Raw genomic sequence first — 27,563 nt, forward strand, 5'->3', positions numbered from 1 at the left:
TGGTTTTGATTAACGGCCAATTTGTTGGGAATGAGAATGAATGAAGCAGAGGATGGTTGCCTACATTATTATCAGGGCTCTGCCTTTTAGAGAGGTCGTGACTGGTGTAATAAGAGCATAGCCCACAATTTATTCTATATCAAAAAGGGAGGTTAAGACTTCAGGTTGGGAATGACCAAAATAATAAACGCAGCAGGACTAAACTGTTCTTACCCTGATAGATGAAAGAAACAAAAATACAAGGACTCTAAGACAGGAGAAAACATCCAAAGACACAGGGATTCCCACCCACTTTAACGTCTGAGCACAAAGGAGCCAATCAGAGGACAGGAAGCACATCAGCACAAGCTGCTGCTCGTCACCACTCAGCTCTGGGGTGATGGGGGGGAGAGAGAGAGAGAGAGAGAGAGAGAGAGAGAGAGAGAGAGAGAGAGAGAGAGAGAGAGAGAGAGAGAGAGAGAGAGAGAGAGATCCACACAACTCTCACTTGCCAAAGGGTAACAGGGAAACACCATAAATTGCTTCCAATGTTCTTTTACATTTATAATAGATAGAACAGTAAGGAGAGTACATGCAACCTCATGCTCCCCATCAAAGACAGATTCATTGCAGTCACCAGTGAATGATTCATCACTGAACCACAGAACCATCAGACTCCTCTCAGCAATCACTGGCATGTTCTCTGATCAATGAACATTCACTTACACATGTTACACATCTTAACATTATGTCTAAAAAAAACACTTTCCAGATTGGCTGTGTAAAATGCCATCAAAAATAAAACTCAAACCTATTTTCCTAGAAACAACTCCTATCTTCTACTATTTTATCAATAAAACATTGGCAGGTCAAAATGAAAGACTCAACTGGTCTTGTCAGTCATATAAGATTCAACAGCGCCCTCACATGGAGTACACTGGCTATGTCACTTACAGAGCAGGAGGGACTGATTGCACTACACAAATACCTTACCGGTGATGAAAATACAAAAAAAAAACACGGATCAATCATTAAGATTTACTACATCAAACATTATTTTCTTCTATGTCACCGTTTACACGTTTAAACACTGATAAAAACAAAAACCTCACACCAATTCGCTCTTGAATCAATTTTATTCAAAAGTATGTGTTGAAGGCATCTTCTGGCACTGTTTTGTATTTTTTGCAAGTGACATAAAAAAAATCATTAATGTATCAATATGAACAATCTTATAAACTCTGGTAGTTACCAAGGAAATTTGCTACAGCTTCTTAAAACAGAAAATAAATTACATGTTCTTCAGATAATAGATAAATTACTATCCACTTTATTTATTTTTTATATAAAATGTAATTTATACTAAAAGCAATTAAAGACATGAGAATTACATTCAAAGCTGCAATCGCAACACGCACACACACACACACACACACACACACACACACACACACACACACACACACACACACACACACACACACACACACACACACACACACACACACACACACACACAGCCACAAACATACAATATTCAAGAGTACAATACATTCACTGATTCTCTTGTCAAAGGCAAAATACAGTTATATGACAGTTAGATGTGATTAAATGCAGTTAACAGTCTACAACAACACATCTGATAACTCTACTCTGTTACAAAACGTATGGGTCCTAATATACTCAAATTATAGACATTAAAACATATCTGACATATATACAGATTGTTCACCTTTGAGTGGGCATGCACAAAAGTTGAAGCATGTGTGTGTGTTTCATGAAACAGAGATTGAAACTGAGACGAGCGTGTGGAAGGGTGGTAGACTTACAAACACAATTTCTGTCTATTCTAACAAATGCAAAAGCTGCATCTGTCGCAGGATATGTGAAGAGATAACTTATAAACATATACAGCGGTCTGTCAACTCAAAGTTCACTCTCAGGTCAAATGAGAACTCCAGATCATCATAATCTGAAATAAACGCCTACTTAAGAAAGACATTTTCATCCGAGTTTAGAAAGTGTCGACTGATGGACGTGAACGACCAAAGGTTTCTCTCAACGACTTCACTCAGTATGGCTTTATTGATAGAAGCTAGAAAAAGACAAAAGACGTGATGGAAGATGAAGAGGTGAAGAAGCAGGGAGGCTTTTATTCTTCTTGTTATGGTTCTACTTCAGGTCAGTCAGGATTGTTGTTTTGTGAGAACTCTATATGAACCCTGTGAATATGCATACGTGATTTTTTTTTTTTTTTACCTGCCCAGGCATATTTGGTCACTTCCTGTCACGGTCACCACACTCCTTTGGTTCATCTGTCAAAATATTACACCTGAACAATAAAAACAAACACTTTTGGCAAACATAACATACACACAACACATAAATCAAATCCTTCTTGCTTAGTTTTAGCCACTGTAACTCAGTGGGGGACATCTGTGGAGCACTGGAACTCTCTGTCACAGCATTATTACTACAATATACAGTTGATCCAGCATTTCTCAGCTCATTTTATGATAATTAGTGGTATGCATGTCTCACTGTAGCTGTTTTAAGACCCTCTGGATTGGGAGGAATCTTTAAAAAAAAAGCTAGATTGGTTGTTGAAAGGCAGCTGTGTCCTCGGTGAGCATTTTCCATAAGAGTCTCTCAGCCATAGAAATGGGCCTCCTAGAGTGGATATGCAGTGAATGCATCATTCAGCACCGTGTGATGTGTTACCATCCTAAAAAAAGAAAGTTAATGGACGTAGCGTCAGAGAAAATATAAGTAAGTGTATGCAAGGAACTAGATGAAGGTTCCGCTGCTTTCACAGTGTTTCACCTGGAGAATTAGGTGTATAGAGTTAAATGTTAATTAAGTCTGATTAGCATATTATGTCCACTCTGGCTGTCCATTTCTATAGATTTGTTGTTTCAGCACCGAATGGCACCTGGGCCTGCCTGTGTTTGGTCGGTCAGTGCCTCTTGGCCCGCTGAGCGCTCTGGGTGCACGAGGCGCAGCAGGCGGTCTGGTAGTAGGAGTACACACACAGCCTGGCCTGGGCCACCGTCGCACAATTATGACGTCTGTCCCGGCAGTTTTCATCTACGGTACGTGGAGAGAGGATAGAGGTTGGTGATGAGTGGGACATTCACACACCTGTACACACACAGATACATCAGCTCACACACCGACCTGGGACTTGTGGGCTGCAGGGTATTGTGTTGCAGAATTGCTCCTGTTCAGGTTTGGAGGTGGGATCACACTCGGGGCTGTGCGTTTTGGCCGGTGTGAGGCACCGGACCTCCCTCATCTGCAAACCTTTACCGCAGGAGCGAGAGCACTGATGGCAAAGGAAGAGAGGGAAAGAGTTCACAACATGGATATGAAACCCCAACTTACTGAGTAATACTCCAATATTCATGTTACACATTTACAGCACACATACTGACATTACGTCTGTTCTTTCCGCTCTTATCTATTTTAAATACTTTATTCCTGGATTCCTCACCGCGCTCCACTCGGTCGTGAACCACTGCGGCTGACACGTTCCCATCTCACACTCCTGGACGGCAGGAGGTTTGTCCAAATGAGCGCACTCGCTCAACGGCACCACAGAGAAATCATTCCCTGTCTTCTGGACACAGATGATGTCTCTCCGCTGAGTCCCGTTCCCACACAGCACATTACACTGGAAGACAGAGCAGAACGAATCCTAGTGTTTACTGAGCCGAGTGAAGCTGGTTGAAACCTCGGCCTGTCCTCTCTTCTCTCCGTCCCTACCTGCGTCCAGGGGCTGCTGTACCACATGGTTGTCGGCACACAGGGGCCCCCGTTGCAGGCCTTCATCTCTGCCGGTTTGTCCCCGACACAGTCTCCCCCTCCTCCTCCCTCTCTGACCCCTCCTCTGGTCAGACACATCACCTCCCTCTTCTGCACCCCGGGGCCACACTGTGCTGAACACTGAAGGGCACAACATGTGGGAGAAGTTACGATTTGTAAACTGTGCGTTCTGTTGAAACTGTGTGTGAATGTGTGAGTACGTGTGTGTGTGCTACTTACAGATTTAGACCAGTCAGTAAAGTACCAGTTGGTCACACAGGGTCCCATGTTGCACTCTTCACTTCCTTCTGGGCGGAGTCTGGAGTTGCACTCTTGGTCGGTCACTACACTTCCTTGGTCGCTGACGCACCCCACGTTCCGCGTCCTCTTCCCCACTCCACAGTCCACAGAGCACTGAAGCACAACACACACAGGCACAGACACAAGGACATCACTATCTGAATGATCCTACTCCTAATTAAGTTGACTGATTTATTATTTGACTCATAAATTGTGTAGAAACAGTTATAATAGCTGTTTCAATATTCATACATTTTAAATATTGGATGTTTTTGTTAAATATAATTAATACACGGCATAAAATACATTTTAATGTTCATTAACGTAATTCCTACTGCCATTAATGTAAAGTAAGTATACGATCATTTGTTGGAACCAAATCTGTGGCAGCGTCTTCGGTCATTTTCGTTTGAAAAGGAATAAAAGAGAACCATCCTGAACATAAAAGGGAATACATTCATGCTTATACACACTCTGTACTGTTTCCTTCCCCCTGTGAGCTTTGGAGACACTGAGATACTGAGACACGGTGCTACTGTCTACACAGACAGATGAGAAAATTCATCTCACACTCACACAGGGGTGTTATCTGACTCACCGTGCTCCAGTCTGAGCTGACCTCCCAGTGTGAGCAGAGGCGGAGCTGGCAGGCCTGTGTGGACTCCAGTGCAGGGAGGCTGGAGCAGCGCTGAGGGTGAACCATGGTGGAGCGATTCCCAAAGCTCTGTCTGCACTGGAGCTGCCTCTGCTGCAAGCCGGGACCACAAGACACACTGCACTCGGACCACGCACTGGCCTCCCAGCTGATGGAGAGAGAGAGAGAGAGAGAGAGAGAGAGAGAGAGAAGCAGAGAGAGAGAGACAAAGAAGCTTTATGTAATGTCACCTGCTTTTATTATCTGCATAAAATGTCACTGGTGTTTAAATTTCTTCCTCCAGCTGTGTCTAGTAATAGTTTGTCATATTTGTGTTTGCATGTTTTGGTTCCTTGAATAGACACCGGTGTCTATTCATTATAAAGTTTTGTAGAAACTGAGTTACAAAGTATTGAAACGCTCGCTCCGGACTGATGATTCATCACACTCAGCATCACTCAGAGTTCTATTTTAGTCAAGCGTGGCACAAAATAAACACAGTGAGCTCAGCTGTAATTTGTGCATCACTCTTCTACGTGTTTGTCAGCTCCCAGATCGCTGATGTTTTAGAGATGAAAATAGAAACAATCCCAGAGTATATTTGAGTTCATGTTTTCTCACAATGGTGGGCAGGCGTGTGTGTTACAAGGCTCCTCGTCTGGAAAGGGTTTAGATGCAGAGTCACAACTGCTCTCTGAGACCTCCTCCTCTATGTGGCGATTGATACACAGGATCACTCTGTACTGAGACCCTACAGACACAGAGGGACACACACAAAGACACATCAGCTTAGAGCAAGTCCATGCTGGTGTACTGGCACCCAGCAACCAGAGGAGGGAGACATCACATCATCCAAAGTGAGAAAATGCGGCCTGATATTGCGGCGTAGGGAAATTAAAAAGGAAAAATAAGAAATCTGACCTTTTCCGCAGGTGGCAGAACACTCGGTCAGCCCGCCTCTCCTCCACACAAATGGTGACTGGGTGTCAGGTGGCAGGTCGGTGCGCGGGGGGATCCGAGCGTTCCTATTGGGCGCGGAGTTGCGAGGACGGGACCTCTCGGGTGTCCACCGGCCTGAGGAGGAGGAGGGAGGGGAAAAGATGGAGGTGGAAGAGGGGTAAGAGGGGGCTGAAACTGGAGGAGGGGGGACAGGGTCCTCCACTGACACCGTGAGAGGGTCTGAGAGGGAGGAAAGAAAGACGGGAGAACGGACGAGGAGACAAAACAGGTGGGACAACAAAGTTTGAGAGGGATTTGGGAAATACAGAAGGGTGGGGGTGGGGAAACAGATATTAATGTTGAAATACTGAAAGACATAAAATAGGAGGAAGGCAGCGAGCTCGTGGCCAATGATGTCATGATGAGGTCAGGGTCTTATGACAGGAGACGTACTGTATGGAGCAGATACCCTCTGACAATCACCCTCCCATGTAGGTCATACAGCAATACACAATCACACAAACACGCCTGGCTGTGACCCCTCACACTGGAGCCACAGCCACGCCCTGCGTTACCCGTAAACACGTCAATCACCCTCCCGGGGATCTGGGTTAGATTAGTGCTGCCTGCGTACATGGTAAATGATAAATCTGGAGAAGTTGCGTGTTGATTTAGTGTTTAATTTGGCCGCTGAGAACAACCCAACATGTAGTGTGTTTGTATCTATAATGACTATAAAGCACCCGGCCTGTCCGCATGCTACTGTTCCAGGGAACACAACTATCAACACGATAGCCCGAGCGAAGATGGACTCACTGCGAAGGGGCGACCTTGCTGCTTCTCGCTCTCTCGCTCGCTCCCTCGCCGCCACCTCCCTCTCTCTCTCCCTGAGCCTGGGCCTCAGCGCCTCCCTCGCCACCTCCTGGGGCTTCTCCCTCTCGGCCTCCTTCTTTTCCACGGGGATATAGAACTCGTAGTCGATGCCTGGGTTCTTCTGGTGGAAGATGATCTGGAGAGAGAGACGCCAAAAAATGAAAACATGGAATGTGATTGAGGAACACCCCGCAAACAGTCAGACAAATATGCAGGTCAGATGTTCGGGTCTCCCTCACGCTGCACCGCCCTGCTTCTAATCTCGCAAGACTCGACACCGCCAAGATAATCTAAACTTAAACCAGCCGTGTGTTTCCACAACACTTTGACCTGCTATTCTAATGCCTTCTTTCTATTATTCCCATTAAGTCTTAACAAATTCCAGGTGATTCCATGGGAGATAAAGCCCTGGCTTTGGTGGGTGTGGAGGTGGGGGGGCTGCTATCTTAACCCCTGAAGTGATTGGATGGGTTTCCAGATGATTCTTGTTCTCTAATAAGATCTTAGCCTGAGGTAAGCGTTGTTGTAGCCTGATGTGGCTCAGGCTAAGCTGGAGCGTAGCTGGGTTTATCCCACTGTAATGCTCCAATAATGCCGCCTATCACCAGGATCTAGACACAGAGCAGGAGAGCACAGCCTCAAGCTTATGAAAATGTTATGGAGATGTCAAATAAATAGAATCGTAACTGTGTCAATGCTTGTGTGTGATTGTTATCATGAAGCTCACACAGCCATCCCAGGGTTTGTGTTTGCTTACATGGTTACAGATAAATGTCTCCCCCCGTGTTTGTGCACTTACATAGAGCTGCAGCTGTGTGGTGGTGGGTCCCGGGGCAGTGAGGGTCTCTCCTCTCTCCTCCTCACCCTCCGTCTGCGCTCTGGGCCGGGCGTAGGCGAAGGTCGTCCCCCCTGCCTTGTAATCCCCCGGACGGTCCACAGCCCAGCGGCCGTTCACCACTGACGCTCCTGTGCCGCTCCTCATCGCTGGATGAGTGTGTGTGACAGGGTGAGAGGGGGGGAAGAGGGACATTTTGACTGTGTTTAGTCTACGCTGTGGTTAATTCTTAGCAAACCCCCATAAGCTCAGACACACTCCCAGACAGACAAACACAGACTCTGGAGTGCCGTCTCATTACCAAACAGGGGGTAAGGGAAGGCAAACACACACTCCTGCTCGCACACTTGCACATGTACACACTTCACTGGTTCCTTATGGGCTCTAACAATACTAGCTTTATCTGCCCTGTCTCGGGGAGGCCACGGAAATTACAGTCAAAGCCAGCACACACACAATCACCGGCCAAATCTCATTCAAAACTGCAACTCTCTCGCCAACGCTGCACTTTTACAGAAGCTGCATCCAATAATATCTAAGAAATGTCAACCTGCAGGTACGTGTGTGTGTGTGGGGGTGGGTGTGTGCGTGTGTGTGTGTGTGTGTGTGTGTGTGTGTGGCCCTGTGTGTTCCTCTTACCCAAATAGTTAGGGCTGGCTTGCCTCTCTGTGATGTTAATGAATGTAGCTCCGGGTGGGATGTCCAAGATCTTGTGGTAACCAAGGGGAACGGTGACATTTTGGAAGCTTCCCGTCACCTTTCGGCAGGAGCTCTCCCTCCCTCCACACACTCCGCATTTGTCAATCACAGAGCCAGAGCCCAGGACCCCGTCGCAACCCTCCGTCTGGCAGGAGAAAAGGTGAGATGCTGTGAGTGATGGATGAGACAATGGCTGAGGAGCAAGAGAAATGTGGGCAGAGGGGTTCGGAGGAAGATGGGGAGAACAGCGACTCCAGCATTTATGTTTATTTCTCATTCATCACAATCGGTTTATTTCACTGCTGTTTGTGTAAAACCGTTCAAGTTACACAGTAGAAACAGAAGGGAGGAATAAGAGACGGTCAGAGAGAAAGTGAGACAAAGAGGGAAAACAGAGTAAAGAGGCCCAGAGAGGGGAAAAAGGAGAAGACTGGAGACACTCTGCATTCTAATGCCAGGCTTAAATCAGCCTCCAGACAGAGACTGAGAGAGGCAGGATCTGGATCGTGTCATCTGCAGCCAGACAGGACGGACCCAGACGAGAGGCACCTACGGTACACAGAGACCCCAAAGTACAAACCAAACCCATCCACTCACCAGACACCTTCCTTCTACACACACGTCGTTTGTGCTGACGTTGAAGCAGGGGGTTCCGTCTCGGACTCGCTCTGCCTGACTTACGTAGAAACGATAGCCGGATGGTCTGCAGGTCAGCTCGCACTGCTTGCCGGCGCCCACTGCAACAAAGTGAAGGAGAGGGTCACCGCCATGTCTATGTTTGCATGCTGGGTGTGTAACGTCTTTGTGTGTGTGTGTGTGTGTGTGTGTGTGTGTGTGTGTGCATGGTACAGAGAAGATGCAGCTGGCCGATGAACATCTTTCCATGTGTTCAGGAAACTGAGGCCAGACTGTATAACCCCCTGACTGTCAGCCAGAGAGAGTGATTACCCATTTCCCCTTCTGCTAACTTGAATGACTGCTCTGATGCACCGTCCCAAGAGATGCATTCACGAGTCGAGGTGTAAACACGGACTAGAAGACGGTCAGATTTATGAGGAGGAACCCAACGGGCACACGCTGCAGGGAGAAAAGTACAAGGAAACAGGGGAAGGGAAAAGAGACGGCTGCTTCAAGGTAAGAGACGAAGTGAATGTCCTTCAGTGCAGGACAGGCAGACGGGCAGGCGGACAGACGAGCAGAGAATGCAGAATAAGGATACAAGGGTACAAGGAAGAGAGACGAGAACATAGGGGACGTCTGTGCAGTGAAAGACGATGAAAAGGTTCTAACACAGAGAGAAATGCTCCACTGTTCACTACCGTCTTTGATGTGAGCAAAAAGTGTGTGTGTGGTGATTTTGCGTGCACAGGACCGTGTTTGTGTGCGAAATGTGGTTGAAGGGATGAGCTCATCGCATAAGTAAGGGGCCATGGGTTCTGCTGCAGATGGGAAGGAGGAGTTTCTGACATTGGGGGTTCAGGGGTTAAAAGGACAAATTCTGCGCGCTTCTGAAATGCCGACTTCACACTGTGCTATCATTTGCGATCCCTCCAAAAACAAACCTACTGGCAAATCATAATGTATGTGAAGAGAAGATCATGTGTCAACTTAGAAGATTTCATTTCTAACTGCAATAAACCATCAATGACAGGCAGCCACGATGCCTGGCACCTTCAAAGTCAAGACGCTGGTGGAGATAACTGAGAACAAAGACTAAAGGTCACATTCCAGACTCCTCATTCCACCTTGTGTGTCCAAGACAGAATGCAGAACGTGTGCAGTTTGTGTTGAAATTCACTCTGTATACTTCCACAGGGGACATCGATCTGAAGTAGAAGAACAAAAGATTTGCGTGCATCCGTCATTACTTAAGTAAGCCTACAAATGAAGTGAAAATAACTCCAGACAGACGAGAATGATTAGTAACATCGGACAGTTGAGATGCCATTACAGTGTTGTGCTAGTTTCCATTTCAGCAGGACAACACCCGAAAACAAAGATGGGCGCCAGAGGGAGATTGAAGCATTTGAAAGGGAGAACAGCGTGAGTTAAATACGCAGAATTCTGAAAAATAAAAGCTTAATCCTAATAGCTTTGTTTTGTAGCTTTCCCAGATATATGACCTCCAGGAATGAGCCAACCGCAAAAACAAGAACGGCATAAAAAAACATCAGCAGTGGTTTGCAGCGTGACATTTAAATCATTTCACAGTGGTCCGGAGAGGAGATTAAGTTTCACAGTTAACACAGATGAAATATTGTGATTCATTCTCCATCCCTCCATCCCTCCATCCTCTCCTTATACCTGCTTATCCTGGGCATCCAAGCAGAGTCTCGGGTGGCTGGAGTCTCTCCCAGCATCCCATTTACTGAGCGGGGAAGGTACAACGTGTACAAGCTGCCAATCTGTCCAATCAAACTCACATTACACCTACTGGCAGCAGTTGCTAGATCAGCTAAACAGGCGCCTCATTACAGTGCATACCTGTGCCAAGGTCGGGTTCCATCTCAGCAACCCAAACAGCTGCCATTATCTTGGCTTCATAATGGTGTTAGTTGAATGTTTTTATCCACTTTACTGTAACTTCTTGTGACCAATGTCTGAAAGCATATTTCAGTCGACTAGATCCGGATCGGCATCAGATCACACATACTGGAAGGAGAACTTAATGGGTTCTTCCACGGAAAAAACTACAGGCCAACTGAGTTGAAGAAAAATTGGTTCATAACTCCAAGTAATCCCGCGAACACAAACAAAACACAACGCCCTTGTTGGAAGTAAGAAACAATATGTTGTCATCAGCATATTGGGATATCTACTTAATAAGCATTGCCCGATTGTCTGAAATGAGGCAAAACTGATTGGGACTGGACCAAAAGAACAGGTGAGCATCAGTCTTGTCCTGTACGCCAAGAAACTATGAGTCACTGTCCACAAGTATTACGCAAACAAGGCCGTCTTCTTCAGTGGTGCCTCCTTCACTTGTTTGCTGTCATTCGATCACTACCTGATAGAGTTAAAGACAGAGACACACCGATGGAAATAGAAAGAAAGGGGGCCAATCTCCCCCCTCCTCTCCCTTGCCGCCCTCGTCTTCTCGCTCTGTCCATTATAGCAACGTATCTTTAAGAGATTAGACAGAGACAGAGTTAGAGGAGAGGCTACGAGGGGGAAAGGTTGCTACTCACATGCTCTCTCCTCTACATTTCTCTGTATCCTTCCCCCTAATCTCCACCATTCTCCAGCTCCCTTTTGTAGTCTCCTGCCCTGAAGTCATCCTCTAGCACTGTCCAACTCCTAATCACCCATAATCTTCCTCTCTATTTTGGTAGAGTTTCATTTGTCTCCGTCTGCATCAACTATCCACATCCCTCTGGCTCTGTTTCTCTCTATTGCTTGGATCTCTGGGCTTCTTTCTCTCTCTCCAGCTCGTTCTGTCTCTCTCTCTCTCTCTCTCTCTCTCTCTCTCTCTCTCTCTCTCTCTCTCTCTCTTCTCTCTCTCTCTCTCTCTCTCTCTCTCTCTCTCTCTCTCTCTCTCTCTCTCTCTCTCTTCTCTCTCTCTCTCTCTCTCTCTCTCTCTCTCTCTCTCTCTCTCTCTCTCTCTCTCTCTCTCTCTCTCTCTCTCTCACTGAGCTCAGTGTTCAGACAGTGGAATATATGTTGTCTAAATATACTTCCTCACTATCTCTCCGTCTAAACAAACTCCAACAGAGAGAGAGAAAGAGAGAGGCAGTGGGACAGGAAGAGGGGAGGCTTGGTGAGCATAGAGGGGATGAGGCCTGAAAAAGAGAATATTCAAGTAAAACAACACCTGCAAACTCTCAACTTTCAGAACTACAGAGGTAATTCTATTTCAGAAAAAGAATAGACGGCGTGACAGATTTCAGCCGGGAATTCACTGAAATGAATCAGGTGTGCTGTGATTTATAAGCGGCTGGTGGCAGCTTTACTGTTTAAGGCTTCCAGTTCCCCACCATAGGCCACAACACTTACAATACATCCATAACACGGCTGTCACCTCGGAGGCAATAAAAGCAGACACATCGCAGCATGCTAAGCAGCAAGGACCGACTCCAAAGTTCAACATAAATACTCCGCAAATGGCCAATGTATGCAACAGCGAGTGAAGTGCTAAACAAATGAGTGCAGCTGGAGCGGTATGACGACTACGCCTTCCATATCGAAACACGATTGCATGCAGCCTGCAGTGAGTTGATGGGAAGGTAGATGTGAAGATTTGGGTGGTTGCCAGTGAGACAGGACTGAGGTAAATATCGTGACACTGTTTACTTAGCAGAGTGAAAAAGGATCTTCTCCAGTGTTTGGAACCAGCTGACGTCAACGGCCAACTCGTCTCAACCTCCACAACACTCCAGTAAATGTAACATCTGCTGTTAGGTGGCTGCGTTCAAGAGTTGCAACGTTATCAACAGTGATGTCTTCAGCTATAAGAGGCCAACATTTAAGAGGGTAGTTCTCGATTAAATCATCTCTCTTGCTCAATGTTGATTCAGTCAACTGACCAAACTACAAAATGTAATTCTTGGCGGTTGTCTGATTAATGTCTGATCTGATTCACGCCCTGATAAAGACGGTACACTTGAGAATCATACTCAAGTGTACTCATAAGTATCCTTGGTATACAAATGGGTGAGAAATTAAAGGGAGGACTTCTATAAAGAGATGTTGGACCACCACAATCAGTCCAGTCCATCTTGTCTTGGATAGAAGAGTCTGGACATTGACTCATTTGGTGTTGTGATGATGGTGGTAGAACATGTAAGTCCAAATTCTACCATTAGTGATGTATTGTATTGAGATCTAGTGACTGTGACCCTCGTAGCTTGATTGAAGTACTTTCCATACGCATTAAACCACTTGGTGACCCCTGGTGACCTCTAGTCATCCAGGAGGAGACGTCTCCCGTCACAAACGTCTCACTCTCACAGCCTGGACTGATCAGCATCGCCTGTCAAAGTTTAGTGCAGTGCAGAATATGGAGGCTGTGAATTTATGAACTCGGAAATGATCACAAACTAGAAGCAGCAATTTATCGCTCATAAATATCTCTACACATCTTTGACCTCTGCTTCGCTTGAGTGGGATTCAAAGGCCGACTCCACGCTTCACCGCTGTAACGCCCTGTCAAAGTCTGTCTCTGCTTTTCTCCCCCTCTCTCTCTCTCTCTCTCTCTCTCTCCCCCTCTCTCTCTCTCTCAAGGACAAGTCGGTTTGAAACAAGCCCGATTGGAGAGGAGAGGATCTTACTTCAGAATAAATACACGGCTAATCTCTCTCTCTTCCCTCTTCAAACACACACAGATGGAGGCGCTGGGTGAGAGGAAAGCCCCCGAGAGTGTGTGTTTGTGTGTGTGTGTGTGTGTGCATGTGCAGACAGCTCGTCTCCGGTCCTGACTTCTGGTATAGACACACAACATCCATCACATAGATCCACTGTCCAGAGGTTTCAACAAGACCTAACAGTACCAGTCACTCACACACACACACACACACACATACACACACACACACACACACACACACACACACACGTTATCTCAGATCCGCCACTTTCACATGAGCGACCGTACATACAACTTTCTGTGTCCAGCGACAAATTCCACTGATAGTCTCCCACAGCTGCATCTCTCCTTCCTCCCTCCATCCTCTCTTCCCTCTCTGCCTCCTTCTTTCCTCACTCCCCCCTGTTTGTAATATTCTCTCCATCTCTCTCTTCCTCTCTCAAATTCCTCTCTCTGTTCATTCCCTTCAGCGCCGGAAAACACCAAACAAGACACGTTCCCCGCTGCACTGAACTGTTGTAAACCTGACAACACATCAAAGAAATACACATGACCACACACCACACACACACACACGTGCGGAAAACAAAGACACACACATAAACACGTGCGCCACGTTGTCTCCTTTGCTCCCTGTAGTCGTGTGACAAAACATTTGCATCTCATCACTCCTCTCCTCACCTCTCTCTCTCTCTCTCTCTCTTTCTCTCTCTCTTTAGCTCGCTCTCTGTCTCTCCGTCTTTATCTCACTCAGTAGGAATCTGTGTGCTTAGTCAAGGCTGGGAGGAGAAGCTTGGCAGGAGCGCAGGGAGAAAGGGAGATGTTGGACAAATGAGAGGAAAAAGAGAGGAGGGAGAGAGTGTTTTGTGCAAAGAATAAAGGCAGATTGAGTTCCAGGCATTCTCTCTCTCTCTCCCCCCCCCCCCCCCTCTCTCGCTCTCTCTCCCTCTCTCTCCCTCTCTCTGCTATAGCAACCTCAGTGCTGCACATGTAGCGCTGCTCCAATAAGACCTGAGTTTGTGGTGGGTAGGGCATGCTGTGGAGGCCTGCCCAAATCCTTTAAATTACACACACACACACACACACTAATAAAGGACCCAAAATTTGACTCACCCAACACTAAAAATTACTAACACATTTTTCACCCCCCCCCCCTCACTGAGCCTTTCGATTCCCGCCATAAGCCTATTATCGGATTGAAGGGGTCGCCAAAACTTCTGTGTGTGTGTGCGTGTGTGTGTGTGTGTGTGCATGTGTGTGTTAACTCAGTCCTTACCCTCAGTAAAAGGTTCCCAATTGTAGAGGCGACCCATGAACTCCTGGGTGTTAAAAGCTGCACACTGTTCTGCTCTGGAGTCCAACACACCTCCTGCACACACCTGGATCACAGAGAGAGAGAGAGAGAGAGAGAGGGAGCGAGAGAGAGAGAGAGAGAATTCAGTACCACACGTTGATCCAATATGAAAATCAGGAGGACCATTAAAGTGATTGTTGCTCCTCCCCTCCCTGGAGAAGGAAGGGTGGAGAGGAAGGAAAACCAGCTAATAAAGAGGAGGGTTAACTTCATAGAGATCATAGAGGTATGTGTAAACATGTATACACAAACACACTGACACACACTCTGACACACACACATGCACGTTCTCCATGCTGCTTTTGGCAGACGGCGAGTGAATAAGGAGCATATGGAAATAATAGATTCTCTGGAACTGGGAGTGCACATAAATCCACCCTGACTTACAGTGCGTTACCACAGAATGACCGTGTGTGTGTGTGTGTGTGTGTGTGTGTGTGTGTGTGTGTGTGTGTGTGTGTGTGTGTGCGCGTGTAGTGTGTGTGTGTGTGTGTGTGGCAGTGTCCAACGTATGCACATTAAAGCAAAAGTCCTTGAGGAGTAGAAGAATGGAAAGAGTTTTAGCATGCTTCAACTTAAATAACGGCTACGACATCAGGCGGCTGGAACTCAGTGCAGGCTATAACTCAATGATCGCACACACACACACACACACCGTGAGACACCAAATAGAAATAACTCATAAGAAAAAGTGCAAATTGGCCCCAGATTCCCTTATCAGAGTTTACCTGGTGCCTGTGCTGTTTCACACTTAGGAGGCTGAGAACACACACACACACACACTCACACACAAACACACAGATTCATCGGGTATCACTCTTACGCTGGGAAAACACAGCTCTCTTGGACAAATACCCACTGAGCCCCCCTGATATAGAGCTGAACACACACACACACATTCAGACACACACACACACATACACACACACACTCACACAAGGTTCTCAGGTTTCCTTGCAGCTCTAATCTCTGTCAATACCACAATCTTCTTGTCTTTCATTTCTTCCTCTCTTCTCTCTGTTTTTTGCTCTGGATTCCACCCGGTCACACAGCTGTCACAAGCAGCTGGAAACTACAGAGTCACTCGTTCGGGGAGGTTGAAACATGGGAGTAGTCGAACTTTACACACACATACACACACACACATACAGTTTGACAGTTCCCATGTGAACCAGCCTCAGAAACAAAGTGTAACTAAAAGCATCTTGCTGATAAACTGTCGTCGCTCACACGCACCGACGCTGTCAGTGAGCTTTGGTGAATTTCACACTTTCAATGCGCTGTGTGTGTGTGAAGGAATGCATGTGGCATGTCACAGGGTACACAGACACACACACACAAGGATCATCTGTAGTTTCTGCTCGGGGCTAAAGTGTGAAACCAGCTTGTGAAAATTTATGCGATACATTCCGCCACATTTTCCACTGATAAAAACGGGACTATTGTGTTATTTACAGGCTATATTTTATATAGTGTGTGTCTATGTGTGTGTGTGTGTGTGTGTGTGTGTGTGTGTGTGTGTGGATGTACGAATGTGACCCTGTGTTTCCAAGCAACTGTGTAAATCTCTGCGGATGTGTGTGTGTGTGTGTGTGTGTGAGAAATGCGGTTGGTAATGGTTGTAAATATTTCTGCCGGACATAAACACATTGGGCGGCATTTTAAATTGGACAGAGTGTGTACAATGTGTGTGTGTGAGGCTGTTAAGACATATATAATGAATGACAACCCCCCTCCATCACACACAAACACACACACACGCAGGCACAAAAGGTGTGTCTGTGCAGCAGTGGGGCGCTACAGTAAGAAAGAATGAAGAGCTTCTGCTGATAAAAGAGAGAGAGGGACAGTAAAGTGGAAGAAAAGGACAGAGAAGAGGAATGAGGAGAGGAGTGAGAGAGGGGGAAAGGTAAAGGGGGCGAGCAATCATGCGTTGGTGATTGCCTGAGGGGGACTAAGGAGAGGGAGTGTGTGTGTCCTCCTCCCAAAGGAACCCAGGGTGTGTAAACACACACACACAGGCATGCTAATGGACTGAATGCAGAAAAGGAGAGAGGAGGTGAAGTGTGTGTGTGTGTGTGTGTGTGTGTGTGTGTGTGTGTGTGTGTGTGTGTGTGTGTGTGTGTGTGTGTGTGTGTGTGTGTGTGTGTGGGGGTGAATGTTTGTGTGTGCGTGTGTTTCATGGTCTGGGGAGAAGTGTGTGTGTTATTGTTAGGACTGGTGAGTGCCGTGTTCGCCCATTTACTAGGCGAGTGGGGTTAGGGGGTCTCCCCATAATGGCCCCTGGAGTGGGAGTGTGTCTGAGCATGAACAGAGGGAGACGGGAGGGGCGGAGTGACGGGGGGAGGACAGAGAGGACAGTGAGGACAGAGAGACAGAGGGACAGAGGGACAGAGGGACAGAGGGACAGAGAGGACAGAAAGACAGTGATTGAGCGTAGACGAGGACGAAGAGAAAGGAGAGGGCGGCGGCTTTGACAAAGGAATGAAATACGCAGAGAGGGGGGGGCAGGATGGGTCTGGACCGTACACACACACACACATTAATGGATACTTAGTAGTACAACAATTCAATCAATATGGAAACAACCTGACGGGGTGAAGGAGTGACAGCAGCAGACAGCAGGTGAAAGAAAAGTGAACACAGCTGGTGAGAGGAGAGAGAGAGAGAAGAGAGAGAGAGAGGAGAGAGAGAGAGAGAGAGAGAGAGAGAGAGAGAGAGAGAGAGAGAGAGAGAGAGAGAGAAAGAAAGAGGTGTTTTTGTACAGGAGCAGGGAAAGTTACAGGTGTGTTTTACTAGCAGGGAGGAGAGGATAAAGTGTGTGGGTGTGCCTGAGAGCTAAAGGCTTTGTTCTGTACGGGCACAAACACACACACATATAAATGCCACACACACAAACACACACAGACACGTTTTAAAGCAGGCACAGATAATGCGAGGGAATGGGGAGGGGGACATTGCACCACAGCTGTGTATCCGCAGGGAAGACCCCCAGGTGACCCAGCGTCATCGCTGTGCAAGTATACTCCTGCCTGCACAGCTGGCCACATCACCCCGGTAACTCTCACACACACACACACACAGACGTTGGACGGTCATTCCTCAAGCATGACCACAGCGCTACATAGACAACAACTGACCGCCGCTCCCCCTCCTCAGCGACCCTGCAAGCCCGCACGGAGGGCCCCAATCGCTCACGCACAACTCTGTGACATATGACAGCTGGAGATAAGCGGAGGTCGCACGCTTGTGTACATGTTTGTCGTCTGCGATTAACATTCTCCGGCTAATCTTGTGACCGCGGCCGTGTGCCGGTGCTTTGCAAGGGCGCCACCCGGGACTCAGCCTTGACCCGGGGGGAAGTCAGGAGGCCTTAAGGAGGAAGCACAGCTCATCCATCAACAACACACACACACACACACACTGAACAGAGGAGGGCGGCGACGAATGGAAGGATGAAGTCCCACCAGGGCTTAATTGTTCAATTTAAAAGGAAAAAGAAAAGAAAAGAAAGAATGACAGCTGAAGAGAATTGGGAGAGAAAATGAAAACAATGTTAACCACCAAACAAATGAAGGAAAGTGAAACCTTCACCGGGAGTCTTCCTCGCTCCACTTTACACGACACACATATTTCTACAGACCGCAGCTCGTTCTCGTGCACACTGACACTGGGATTCAAACCATTTTCACATTTTTTTGTTTCCTTCTCACAGCTGACACACTGTTCAGTTTATAATCTTTAGAGTCCTTAGAGTTTTGCGTTTTCAGCGTCTGGCCCTCTGTGTCATCAGTGACATTTTCCATCCACTTGCCTGTTAAAGTCTGTGTCTTGCTCAGCGCTTTTGCTTTTACTTTCGCACTGATTTGTATTCAAGGAACGGCTTTCGCTTATCGATTTAGTTCCAGTTTCTGCTCCAAACCTGAGTAAGAAATAATGGAAAACAGCACAAAGAAAGCGGGAAGAAAGACAGGAAACGATAAAAAAAGGAACATGAAAGCAAGAAAGAGCCAGGCTGATTTTAACAAGTGCCTGTGTTGTGGCAGTAAAACAGGTACCTCTGCTTGTTAAAGTACTTCAGTAAGGAATAAGTAAGTACAGAGGAGTGTAAATGTGTGTGTGTGCTTCTGTTCCACCTTCTGCTCAGAAAAGCGCGGAAAACCTGGTGTGTTCAGACGGTGAGGCGGCCATTACAGCAACTTTTTGTCCCGGCGCCCTGGAGCTACGCGAGCTCGTCCAGTCGGTTACGTAAACGTCTCGTGTTTCAGGCGCGGGAGGGAAGATCAATGGCAGATTCAGCCAGCGACTACAAAAGTGTGACGCGTGCCATTTGGCAACCGCGCCGGCCATTCATAGGCATGTTATGTCTACACAGGGGAGGTAATGGTAGTAGTGTGTGTGTGTGTGTGTGTCTAACTGTGTGTGTGGCAGTGTCATGTGTTCATCTGCTACCTGATCGCATCGTAAATCCAGATTTGTTGATTAGTGATCGCCTCGCTCTATGTTTGTGAGTATTTGGTAAATATTTGCACTGAGAGGGAGGAAACAGGAAGTGCTGAGAGCCAGGAGAGTGCTGGATGCTGAGACGCAGACAGAATGAAAGAGGGATCACGCCGGTGTCTCTTATTCCTTCTCAAATTCCATCTTTTCCTCCCTCAGACAGAACAACTCCTGCTCTTGTTACACTCTCCTTGCTCTCTCACACACACACACACACACACACACACACACACACACACACACACACACACACACACACACACACACACACACACACACACACACACACACACACACACACACACACACACACACACACACACACACACACACACACACACACACACACTTCTTCTCTCCTCCTCTGGCACCGTCCTGTCTTCTCGTCTCTCCCTCTATCGCGCTCTGACCTGTTGATGTATCGGCTGCTAATCCCAGCCACTCCCTCCCTTCCCTCCTCTCCTCTAACTACACTCTCTCCCAACTTCCTTACACATGCACACCTACGGCTCTCACTCTAGCTGTCATTCACCTCCTCTCGTTTCTTCCACGCCCAACCTCCCTCCCTCCCTCCCTCCCTCCCTCCCTCGGCCTTTGGCTCACCCCCTCCCCTCCCCCCTCCCTCCACTGTTTGCAGATTTGCTAAACACACTGCTCTCTTTCACTGCTGCCTAACTGCGTCACTTCCCTCACCCCCCCCCCCCACACTATACCTCCGCTTCAACTCACACACACAAACACAACATATCACACACACTCTTCCCCTTTGCCCTTCTCATTTCCTCTGTCCCTCTCTTGGTTCCCCACTCGCTTCTGCGCAACGGTGAAAACACACATACACACATACACTTGTGTCGGGCCTCAGGCACACATTGTTATGACAAACACACCTAACAGATAATAGGATATGTCACACTCACTCTGCCTCACTCCCTCAACCACTCTCCCTCTCTCTCTCTCTCTCTCACACACACACACACACATATATATATACAGTATGATACAGTTCATACAAGCCTGGACATAATTCTTCATTCATCAGCAGAAATCAACACCAACATGACAAATACAAAACTACTTAAGCTGCCAACTTGATGCCAAAATTCCACGATACACACACACAAACACACACACACACACACACACACACATATTTAATGCATTGGCTAATGCTGGGTAAATATGTCAGCCAAAGAGTCAGGCTCAGCCGTCACAGGACTGCTATTAGCACTGCTGGCACAGAGAGCCTGTGCCCTCTGCCAGCGACTAAATCTGTTTCAGCATGGGGACGATCACACGTAGCTGAGAGGGGGGGGGGGGGGGGGGGAGAGAGAGGGGGGGGGGGGAGGGAGGACAAATTATCTCCGGATAAAAGGAAAGAAATGAAGCACTGATGAGTGGGGAGTTGGCCCCCGAACTCAAGTGTCTACTTCCACTTTGAGAGAGCTACTTGTACAGCTTATAGATCTGCTTGAGCCGACGTGTGTGTGTGTGTGGGTATGTATGTGTGTGTGTGTGTCTTATTTGGAGCCATTCTTATCATCTCACTTAGAACAGGCGAGCGGCGTGCAGGCATAAATAGCCTGATCCCAGGTCTCTCTCTCCCTGGTCTCTGTGTATTTCTGTCCCTTGAGATTAAACATCAGAGATGTGATCGGCTCACACATTCATCACCTGCAGAGTCCAGAGTGAAGTCGCTGATTAATGTTGATTTTACAATTTGAAGCAGTTGAGCGTGGAAAATTAAAATGCGAGTGACCCTGAGGCCGACCTCAGACCCTCACCTGTGTGTGTGTGTGTGTGCCGAGGGTGATTTGGCCCAATCACAGCCTCTCAGTCTCTGGCTGCTTAACTTGGCAGCATGAACACACACTTGCTACTGATAATGCTCATGCTGGACTCAACCCTAATCAGCACTCCTGCCAGACCGAACATTACATCCAGACACACACACAGGAGCTTGGGGGCCTGGCACACATTTATACTCACATATGCCCAATCACTTTCAGGGATACTTCATACAGACAAATGTACACAAACATACGTGAAACTGTGTGTATTCTGGTTGTGACCCAGAATCCACACACACACACACACACACACACACACACACACACACACACACAGAGTTAAAGCCTTTGAGGGAGAGGAGGTACTGGAAGGCAGTTTCCGTCCCAATGCCCACAGACAAGCAGCTAGTGTTGGATCTGGAGAAGATCTACCTCTCAAATTCACACAGGTGACCTTCAGCTCCTGCGTTTAGCTTCACCTTACTGCTCCTGACAACACGTGGCCTGCATACATTACACGCATAAGTGCTCGCTGAATAAAGCAGCAGAGGTGAGCAGGAAATGCAGACTGGGAAGCTGGAGAGGATGTGAGTTAAATTGTTAAAAGGGCATTAAAAGGTAAAAGACTCCGATTTCCTACCTGTGAGAAGCACCGGCGGTACTCCACCTCCGGCCCAGGGCATCTGTAGACCTGAGGAGAACCTCTGCCCCCGCCCTCGCCCGCCTCCACGCCCAGGTGTGGCATGTGGGTGTGCTGCAGCGGGTACACGTTACCCTGGTGGGGTCCGGGCACAGGGGGCGGAGCGTGAGGGCTGAAGCCAGCGTGGAGCTCCCTGTCTCTGTGAGCCGGGCCGGGGCGGTGCAGAGGGGAGGAGAAGGGCGAGGACATGGAAGGGGAGCGGGGCTGAGACAGAGGGGAGATGGGGGGAGGAGGCGCGGTGACAGAGCGCCAGTGGAACTGCCGGCGATTAGTCAGGACGGAGGCGGAGGAGGAGGGACGTGAGAAGGTGTGTGAGGGCGAGTGGCGCTCCCGCTCTGTGCCCCTCACGTGGCCTGTACGTGTGTGTGACGGTCTGTCCACGTGGCGCTGTGAGCTGCCAGCCGTCGGGGTCGTCGCTGGCAGCTCCTCAGCGGCAGGAGACTCAGCGATCTCCTCTTTCCTCCCTGCTTTGCTGTCTTCTTCATCAGTTCCCCTCTCTTCTTGCTCTTTCCTGTAGTTCTCTGCTGCGTCTTCATTGAGGGCCCGATCCTGGCCCGGCACCGACGCGGTCGCTGTTGCTTCGGTACCGTTAGCCGTGTGACGAGCCTGCCGATTGGGTCTGTGCAGTGGCAGGGAGAAGGGGACCCTCCCGTAACCAAACTGGCCTGGACGGATGGCAGAGGACCTGAGAAAGAGCACCAAGAAGAGAGAGGAAGAAGAAAGGTCAGATCATGGTCACGGTCACAGAGAGGGAACATAGTTCAGCTAAAATCACCAAAGTCAGCAACAAGTGCTTCAGTTTTTCCTTCCTTCCTGCACTTTGTGTTTCTATAGATACAAACTGTTTCTTTCAGATTTCTGAGTGCCGACCACATAACGACTTCTTCTGTTGATCCTAAACAAACCGCTGTTGCCACTGCCAGCACAGCAAATTTCACTTCCTGTGTACTGGAGTAATTTCTTGAGAAAATACAAACTCATGAGCCGGACACAGGCTGGATTTAAACTCTTCAACTCTAAAGCCAAAGCCAACATCCAAACACCTGAGTTGTTTTCTTTGATTATTGCCGGTCTGGCCTTCTCACTCACCTCCTGGCAGGCCCTGCCTCCCTGCTGGTGGAGGTCGACCTTCTGCTCCCACTTCCTCCCGCCCTCGCTTCTCCGGGATTGGTTGGCCTACGAACGGTCCGCGGCGCCTGGTTGTACCCGCGTGAGGGAGTGTGGTATGGCGAGCGGTAAACGGACACCGGGTCCTGATTTGTTGGAGAGAATTGCGGCCGATAGAAAGGAGCAGAAGGATTCACCTGTCCGGATACAGTACCTCCTCCTCCTCCTCCTCCTCCTCCTCCTCCACCTCCTCCCCCTCCTCCTCCTCCTCCGCCACCGGCAGGGTTATTCCGATACAGAGACAACCCCGGGTTGTGATTGGTGGAGTGTGGCGGGGAGTGATAGGGAGGGTGTTGCTCGGGGTAATGATGAGGGTAATGAGGCCGCATTGCTGAGATGACAGGACCTCCGATCCCCCCGGGCAGGTAGCCCCCCCAGTTGGGAGGAGAGTGTGAGAGGGGAGGAGTCTGGGGAGGGGGAGGTGGTAAACACTTCCTGCTTCTCTGTGACACGCCCACTCCACAGGTCTGAGAGCATTCTGTCCACTCCCCCCAAGAAGACCACACCCCCTCCACTGCATCTGCTTCAAACACCTGTCTGGACCTTCTGCCTGCCACCTGACACACACACACACACAGAGAGAGAGAGAGAGAGAGTTAACAGAGAGAGAGACAGAGAGAGAGAGAGAGACAGAGACAGAGACAGAGACAGAGAGAGAGAGAGAGAGAGAGAGAGAGAGCGAAAGAGCAAGAGCGAGAGAGACAGAGAGAGAGAGAGAGAGAGAGAGTTAACAGAGAGAGAGACAGAGAGAGAGAGAGAGAGAGAGAGTTAACAGAGAGAGAGACAGAGAGAGAGAGAGAGACAGAGACAGAGACAGAGACAGAGAGAGAGACAGAGAGAGAGAGAGAGAGAGAGACAGAGACAGAGACAGAGACAGAGAGACAGAGAGAGAGAGAGAGAGAGAGAGTTAACAGAGAGAGAGACAGAGAGAGAAACAGAGACAGAGAGAGAGAGAGAGAGAGAGAGAGAGAGTTAACAGAGAGAGAGACAGAGACAGAGACAGAGAGAGAGAGTTAACAGAGAGAGAGAGAGAGAGAGAGAGAGAGAGAGAGAGGGTGGAGACAACATGACACACTGAATCTATTATGTCTATAACTTCATTATTATTCATTATATTATTATTATACTTTATCATTAGTTTCATTAATGGGCTCAGTTTCTCAACTTTAAATTTCTTCTACACGATGCCTGTTAACAATCACTTCCATGGAACGTTTCACTTGTGACTGTAACGTAACCTCCTGTTTGCAAAGTGACTAATCAACTGTAAAGGGTGAAAACCGCAAACCTTCAGCAACGGTTTCAAGAATTCCTGAAACTGGCAAAAACTTAACAATTGCAAAATCAAAAATGCCTGGTCGGGGCTTTTTTTCTCCAGAGAGAGAAACCACATCCACGGATGAGCTGCAGTCTTGTGAGTTTCCTTCCTGAGTGGCCAAATTATAACTCCTGAGCTCCCGGCAGGCTGAGGAGAGACTCGCTCACCTGCCAGAGGCTCATCTGGGCACATCAGCCTTTACATCAACACATTCCTGTTTGTGTACATACGTGTGTAAGAGCTTGCGTGTGAGTGCCAGTGTCACGCTTTCATGTCCTCCACTGTGGTTGTAGATAAATGTTTCTCCTCGCATTTCATAACACATGCACTGGCCTGGTTGGCACACCAGCAAACACGGAGGGCTGAACAAAAGTTTCCATTCAGAAAGACCAAAACATAAATCTCTGCTCCACTTCTTTCCCTCTCTGTGTGTGTGCGCGTGTGTGTGCTGATTGGTGTGTAATGTATGTGTACGTGTGGTAAAAATGTGCAAGTAAACACATTTGTGGTTGTATGGACTGTTTGTGGGTGGGAGAGAGAGGACAGGTGTTAAAGACATATGCACATAGTTGTGTGTGTGTGTGTGTGTGTGTCCTGGCTGTTGTCTCCTTGTCTCTGTCCACCAGATTAATTGAGTTCCTGTCTGGCAGGAAGATGGTAGAAAAGGAAAGAGAAAGGAGTGAGAGAGATGGAGGGGGTCGTGGTGGACAGAGCTAATGACTCTGTGTGTTGTGTGTGTGTGTGTGTGTGTGTGTGTAGAGTCCAAGTGCTGTAATGAGTGACATCAAACACACAGCTGCCACATAACTAGGACCATTAATGAGGGCCGTGCAGTGACCCTGCAGCAGGCGGCTCTGACCTCTGGAGCTTCTGGTGGTGGAGCTGCTGTATTCTATACTACCAGGACCAGGAGCAGTCCAGCCGTGTGGGCAGTAGGGGGGGACTAATAACTCCATGCCCCCTGTGAGCATATTCTTCCCCGTCCCATGTTTAAATCAAATAATCCTCCTGGAATTACTTCCTCCCCAGCTGTGGGCCCCTGGGATTCGTTGTCACCTTTCACCCCTGGGGCGGCGGCGCTGACCTCAGTTAGGAGCTACTGACTCACCTTTCTCTTCCCACTTCTGGTCACGGAGGATGTGTCCACCACGAAGCCCCACAGCACATAGAGCCTAGAAAGGAGAAGAGAGGACAGCGAGAGTGAGACACTGCAGCGTTTATGTTGCTTATGTTCTCACGAGAAGGTTCCAGCGGTTCCATGACCTCAACGTGAAATAAGTTTACGGTGTGTGAACTCACACAGAGTCACACTCAAACCTTTTCCCTGATGTACATTTTCTATCAAAACAATCCGGGCTGAACACTATCAAATGTTCCAGTGACCTAACCGCATTTAAGCAAACCATTATAACACTTTCCTTTACTACTCAAGGTGGCGTGTGGGCTTAAACTCTGAACAACAGCTTCTTTCTCCTCCGGAATCCACAGGCAAACATCTCAATCAATCTGGGGGAAGCCTGGGGAGGCGTTAACAAACTAATAGGCTCAAAAGGCAAGAGTGTTTTCCCTCCCGGCATGCCTCTCTGGGCCTGCACACACCCTGAGGATGTGGTTTTAACACACACACACAACAACAACCGCACTCGCAATCACTCACAACATCCAAAATCATCTAAAGGTCCTATTTTGATTTGAAGGAAGATGTGGTTTAAGGCCTTGGATGGTGTTGAAGTTCCCCTTTAATTATGAGTGTGTGCACTTCAATCTGACATGGGAGGAAACAGTCATGTTGACCCGCCATCCATCCATCCATCCATCCATCCATCTCAACAAACCTTTTCATTTATTAATAAAGTGATACCAAGGCTTCAAATCTAACTTTCCCTTGCAGATGTGAGAAATGGAATCACGTCACACAACACACACATGTTTCATCAACTTGTAGATGATCACAACAACATCTGCGGGACAAGTGGATTAGAAACAAGTGGAATATTACGTCTGCCAGGAAAACATCTTAAATCTGAGCCTGAGTGAGTTTCTTAGATGGTCAATCCTTCGCTCACCACGAGTACCAAACCATCACCGCAGCCACCAGCCCGCAGCCCACATGCAGTCCGTGTAATTGGTCCCCTCTTCCCACTGTGGTGCACCGCCGTGGTCTCTGGAAGCTTCAACCCCACACACCAGACTACACAATTACCCCCCCCAAAACACACACACACACACACACAAACACACACACACACACACACACACACACACACACACACACACAGAGACTGAGGTCCCGCACAGTCCGACACAACAGAGCCGCTCAGGCCGAAGTAACGACCCCCTACCCGGCTCCAGCACGTTTCCCTGGGCCGCTACTGTGGCACATTACTGCAAGATCAACCAGGACAGACATACAGACGGGAGAGAGGGAGAGGGAGAGGAGGGGGGGAGAGAGAGAGAGAGAGAGAGAGAGAGAGAGAGAGAGAGAGAGAGAGAGAGAGAGAGAGAGAGAGAAACTGGGGGTAAAAGGGACAAAAAGCCGCCCCGAGCAGAGACATGGAGGGTTCTGTGTGAGAACCAGATGCCTTCGGCCGAATTCCGATCATATGTCCCGCAAGGCAACAAGTCAAGCTGCCGCGCGTAAAAAGAGCCAAACTTCGCCACAGAACAACTTTTTACTCCCATATGATAAAGAGTGAAGAGGATGTAGAGTCATTCAGGAGGGAAGCAGCAGGTTGTTGTGTTTTCTTTTACCTGATTATTAAACTGAGTCTCATGCTCCTACACGGGATTCAGCAGGTCTCCGCTGTCGCTCGTCGGTATTGATTGATTGCCGTCCAGTTTAGTGATTGGTGAGCAAGTCCGCTCCGTTCCGCTCCGTGCAGTCCTCCAAACAAATATGATGAAAAACCCTGAGAGAACTTTCCCTGCGCTCTCTCTCTCTCTCTCTCTCTCTCACACACACACACACTCTCCTCCTGTCACAGTCACTCCCCGTGATATTGGAGAGTGGGAAGTTGGGAGTGAGTGTGAGTCTCTCTCTCTCTCTCTCTCTCTCTCTCTCTCTCTCTCTCTCTCATAATCTAGTCTGACTCAGCCAGGAGGTGTGTGTGTGAGAGAGAGAGAAGGGGAGACACAAAATTACAGACAGATTACACAACTCTCTCTCTCTATAGTCCAACTGACGCGTGAGCGCGCGCGCACGCACACACACACACACGCACACACACACACACACACACACGCTATAGGCCCTGGTTGAGCTGTAATAACTCACTGAGCTGTGTTGCACAATCCAACATAAGGCTGCTCCTTTGTACTTGTTTACACTGATCAGTGATCTATCTGCTTATTACTGGAAAGTGACCCGTG

At 48.1% G+C, this 27,563-nt stretch overlaps 1 protein-coding gene across 2 annotated transcripts; it reads right to left on the reverse strand.

Annotated features, from left to right (window-relative positions):
* Positions 1-1,096: 1,096 nt before the first annotated feature.
* adamtsl4 (ADAMTS-like 4) lies at positions 1,097-27,248 on the reverse strand. Of its 2 annotated transcripts, XR_012963910.1 has the most exons (18): positions 26,946-27,248; positions 25,303-25,366; positions 22,799-23,433; positions 21,650-22,394; positions 14,642-14,744; positions 8,661-8,800; positions 8,004-8,208; positions 7,329-7,513; positions 6,473-6,665; positions 5,639-5,896; positions 5,339-5,468; positions 4,682-4,886; positions 4,024-4,197; positions 3,745-3,924; positions 3,473-3,652; positions 3,157-3,304; positions 2,239-3,066; positions 1,097-2,074 (listed from the first exon to the last, which is right to left on the reverse strand). XR_012963910.1 is itself a non-coding variant. In XM_076154704.1 (17 exons), exons 1-17 carry the CDS (start codon positions 26,966-26,968, stop codon positions 2,936-2,938), a joined length of 3,699 nt encoding a protein of 1,232 aa, XP_076010819.1. In that variant the 5' UTR covers positions 26,969-27,248; the 3' UTR covers positions 1,295-2,935. The 2 variants fall into 2 exon arrangements, 1 of the variants encoding a protein (XP_076010819.1); XM_076154704.1 differs by having other exon boundaries at positions 1,295-3,066.
* Between the last annotated feature and the right edge of the window lie 315 nt (positions 27,249-27,563).

This window comes from Genypterus blacodes, unplaced genomic scaffold, assembly GCF_046128005.1.
Source record: "Genypterus blacodes isolate CSIRO-AG114 ecotype Tasmania unplaced genomic scaffold, CSIRO-AGI_Gbla_v1 ptg000063l_1, whole genome shotgun sequence".
In the NCBI taxonomy this organism is placed as follows: Eukaryota; Metazoa; Chordata; class Actinopteri; order Ophidiiformes; family Ophidiidae; genus Genypterus; species Genypterus blacodes.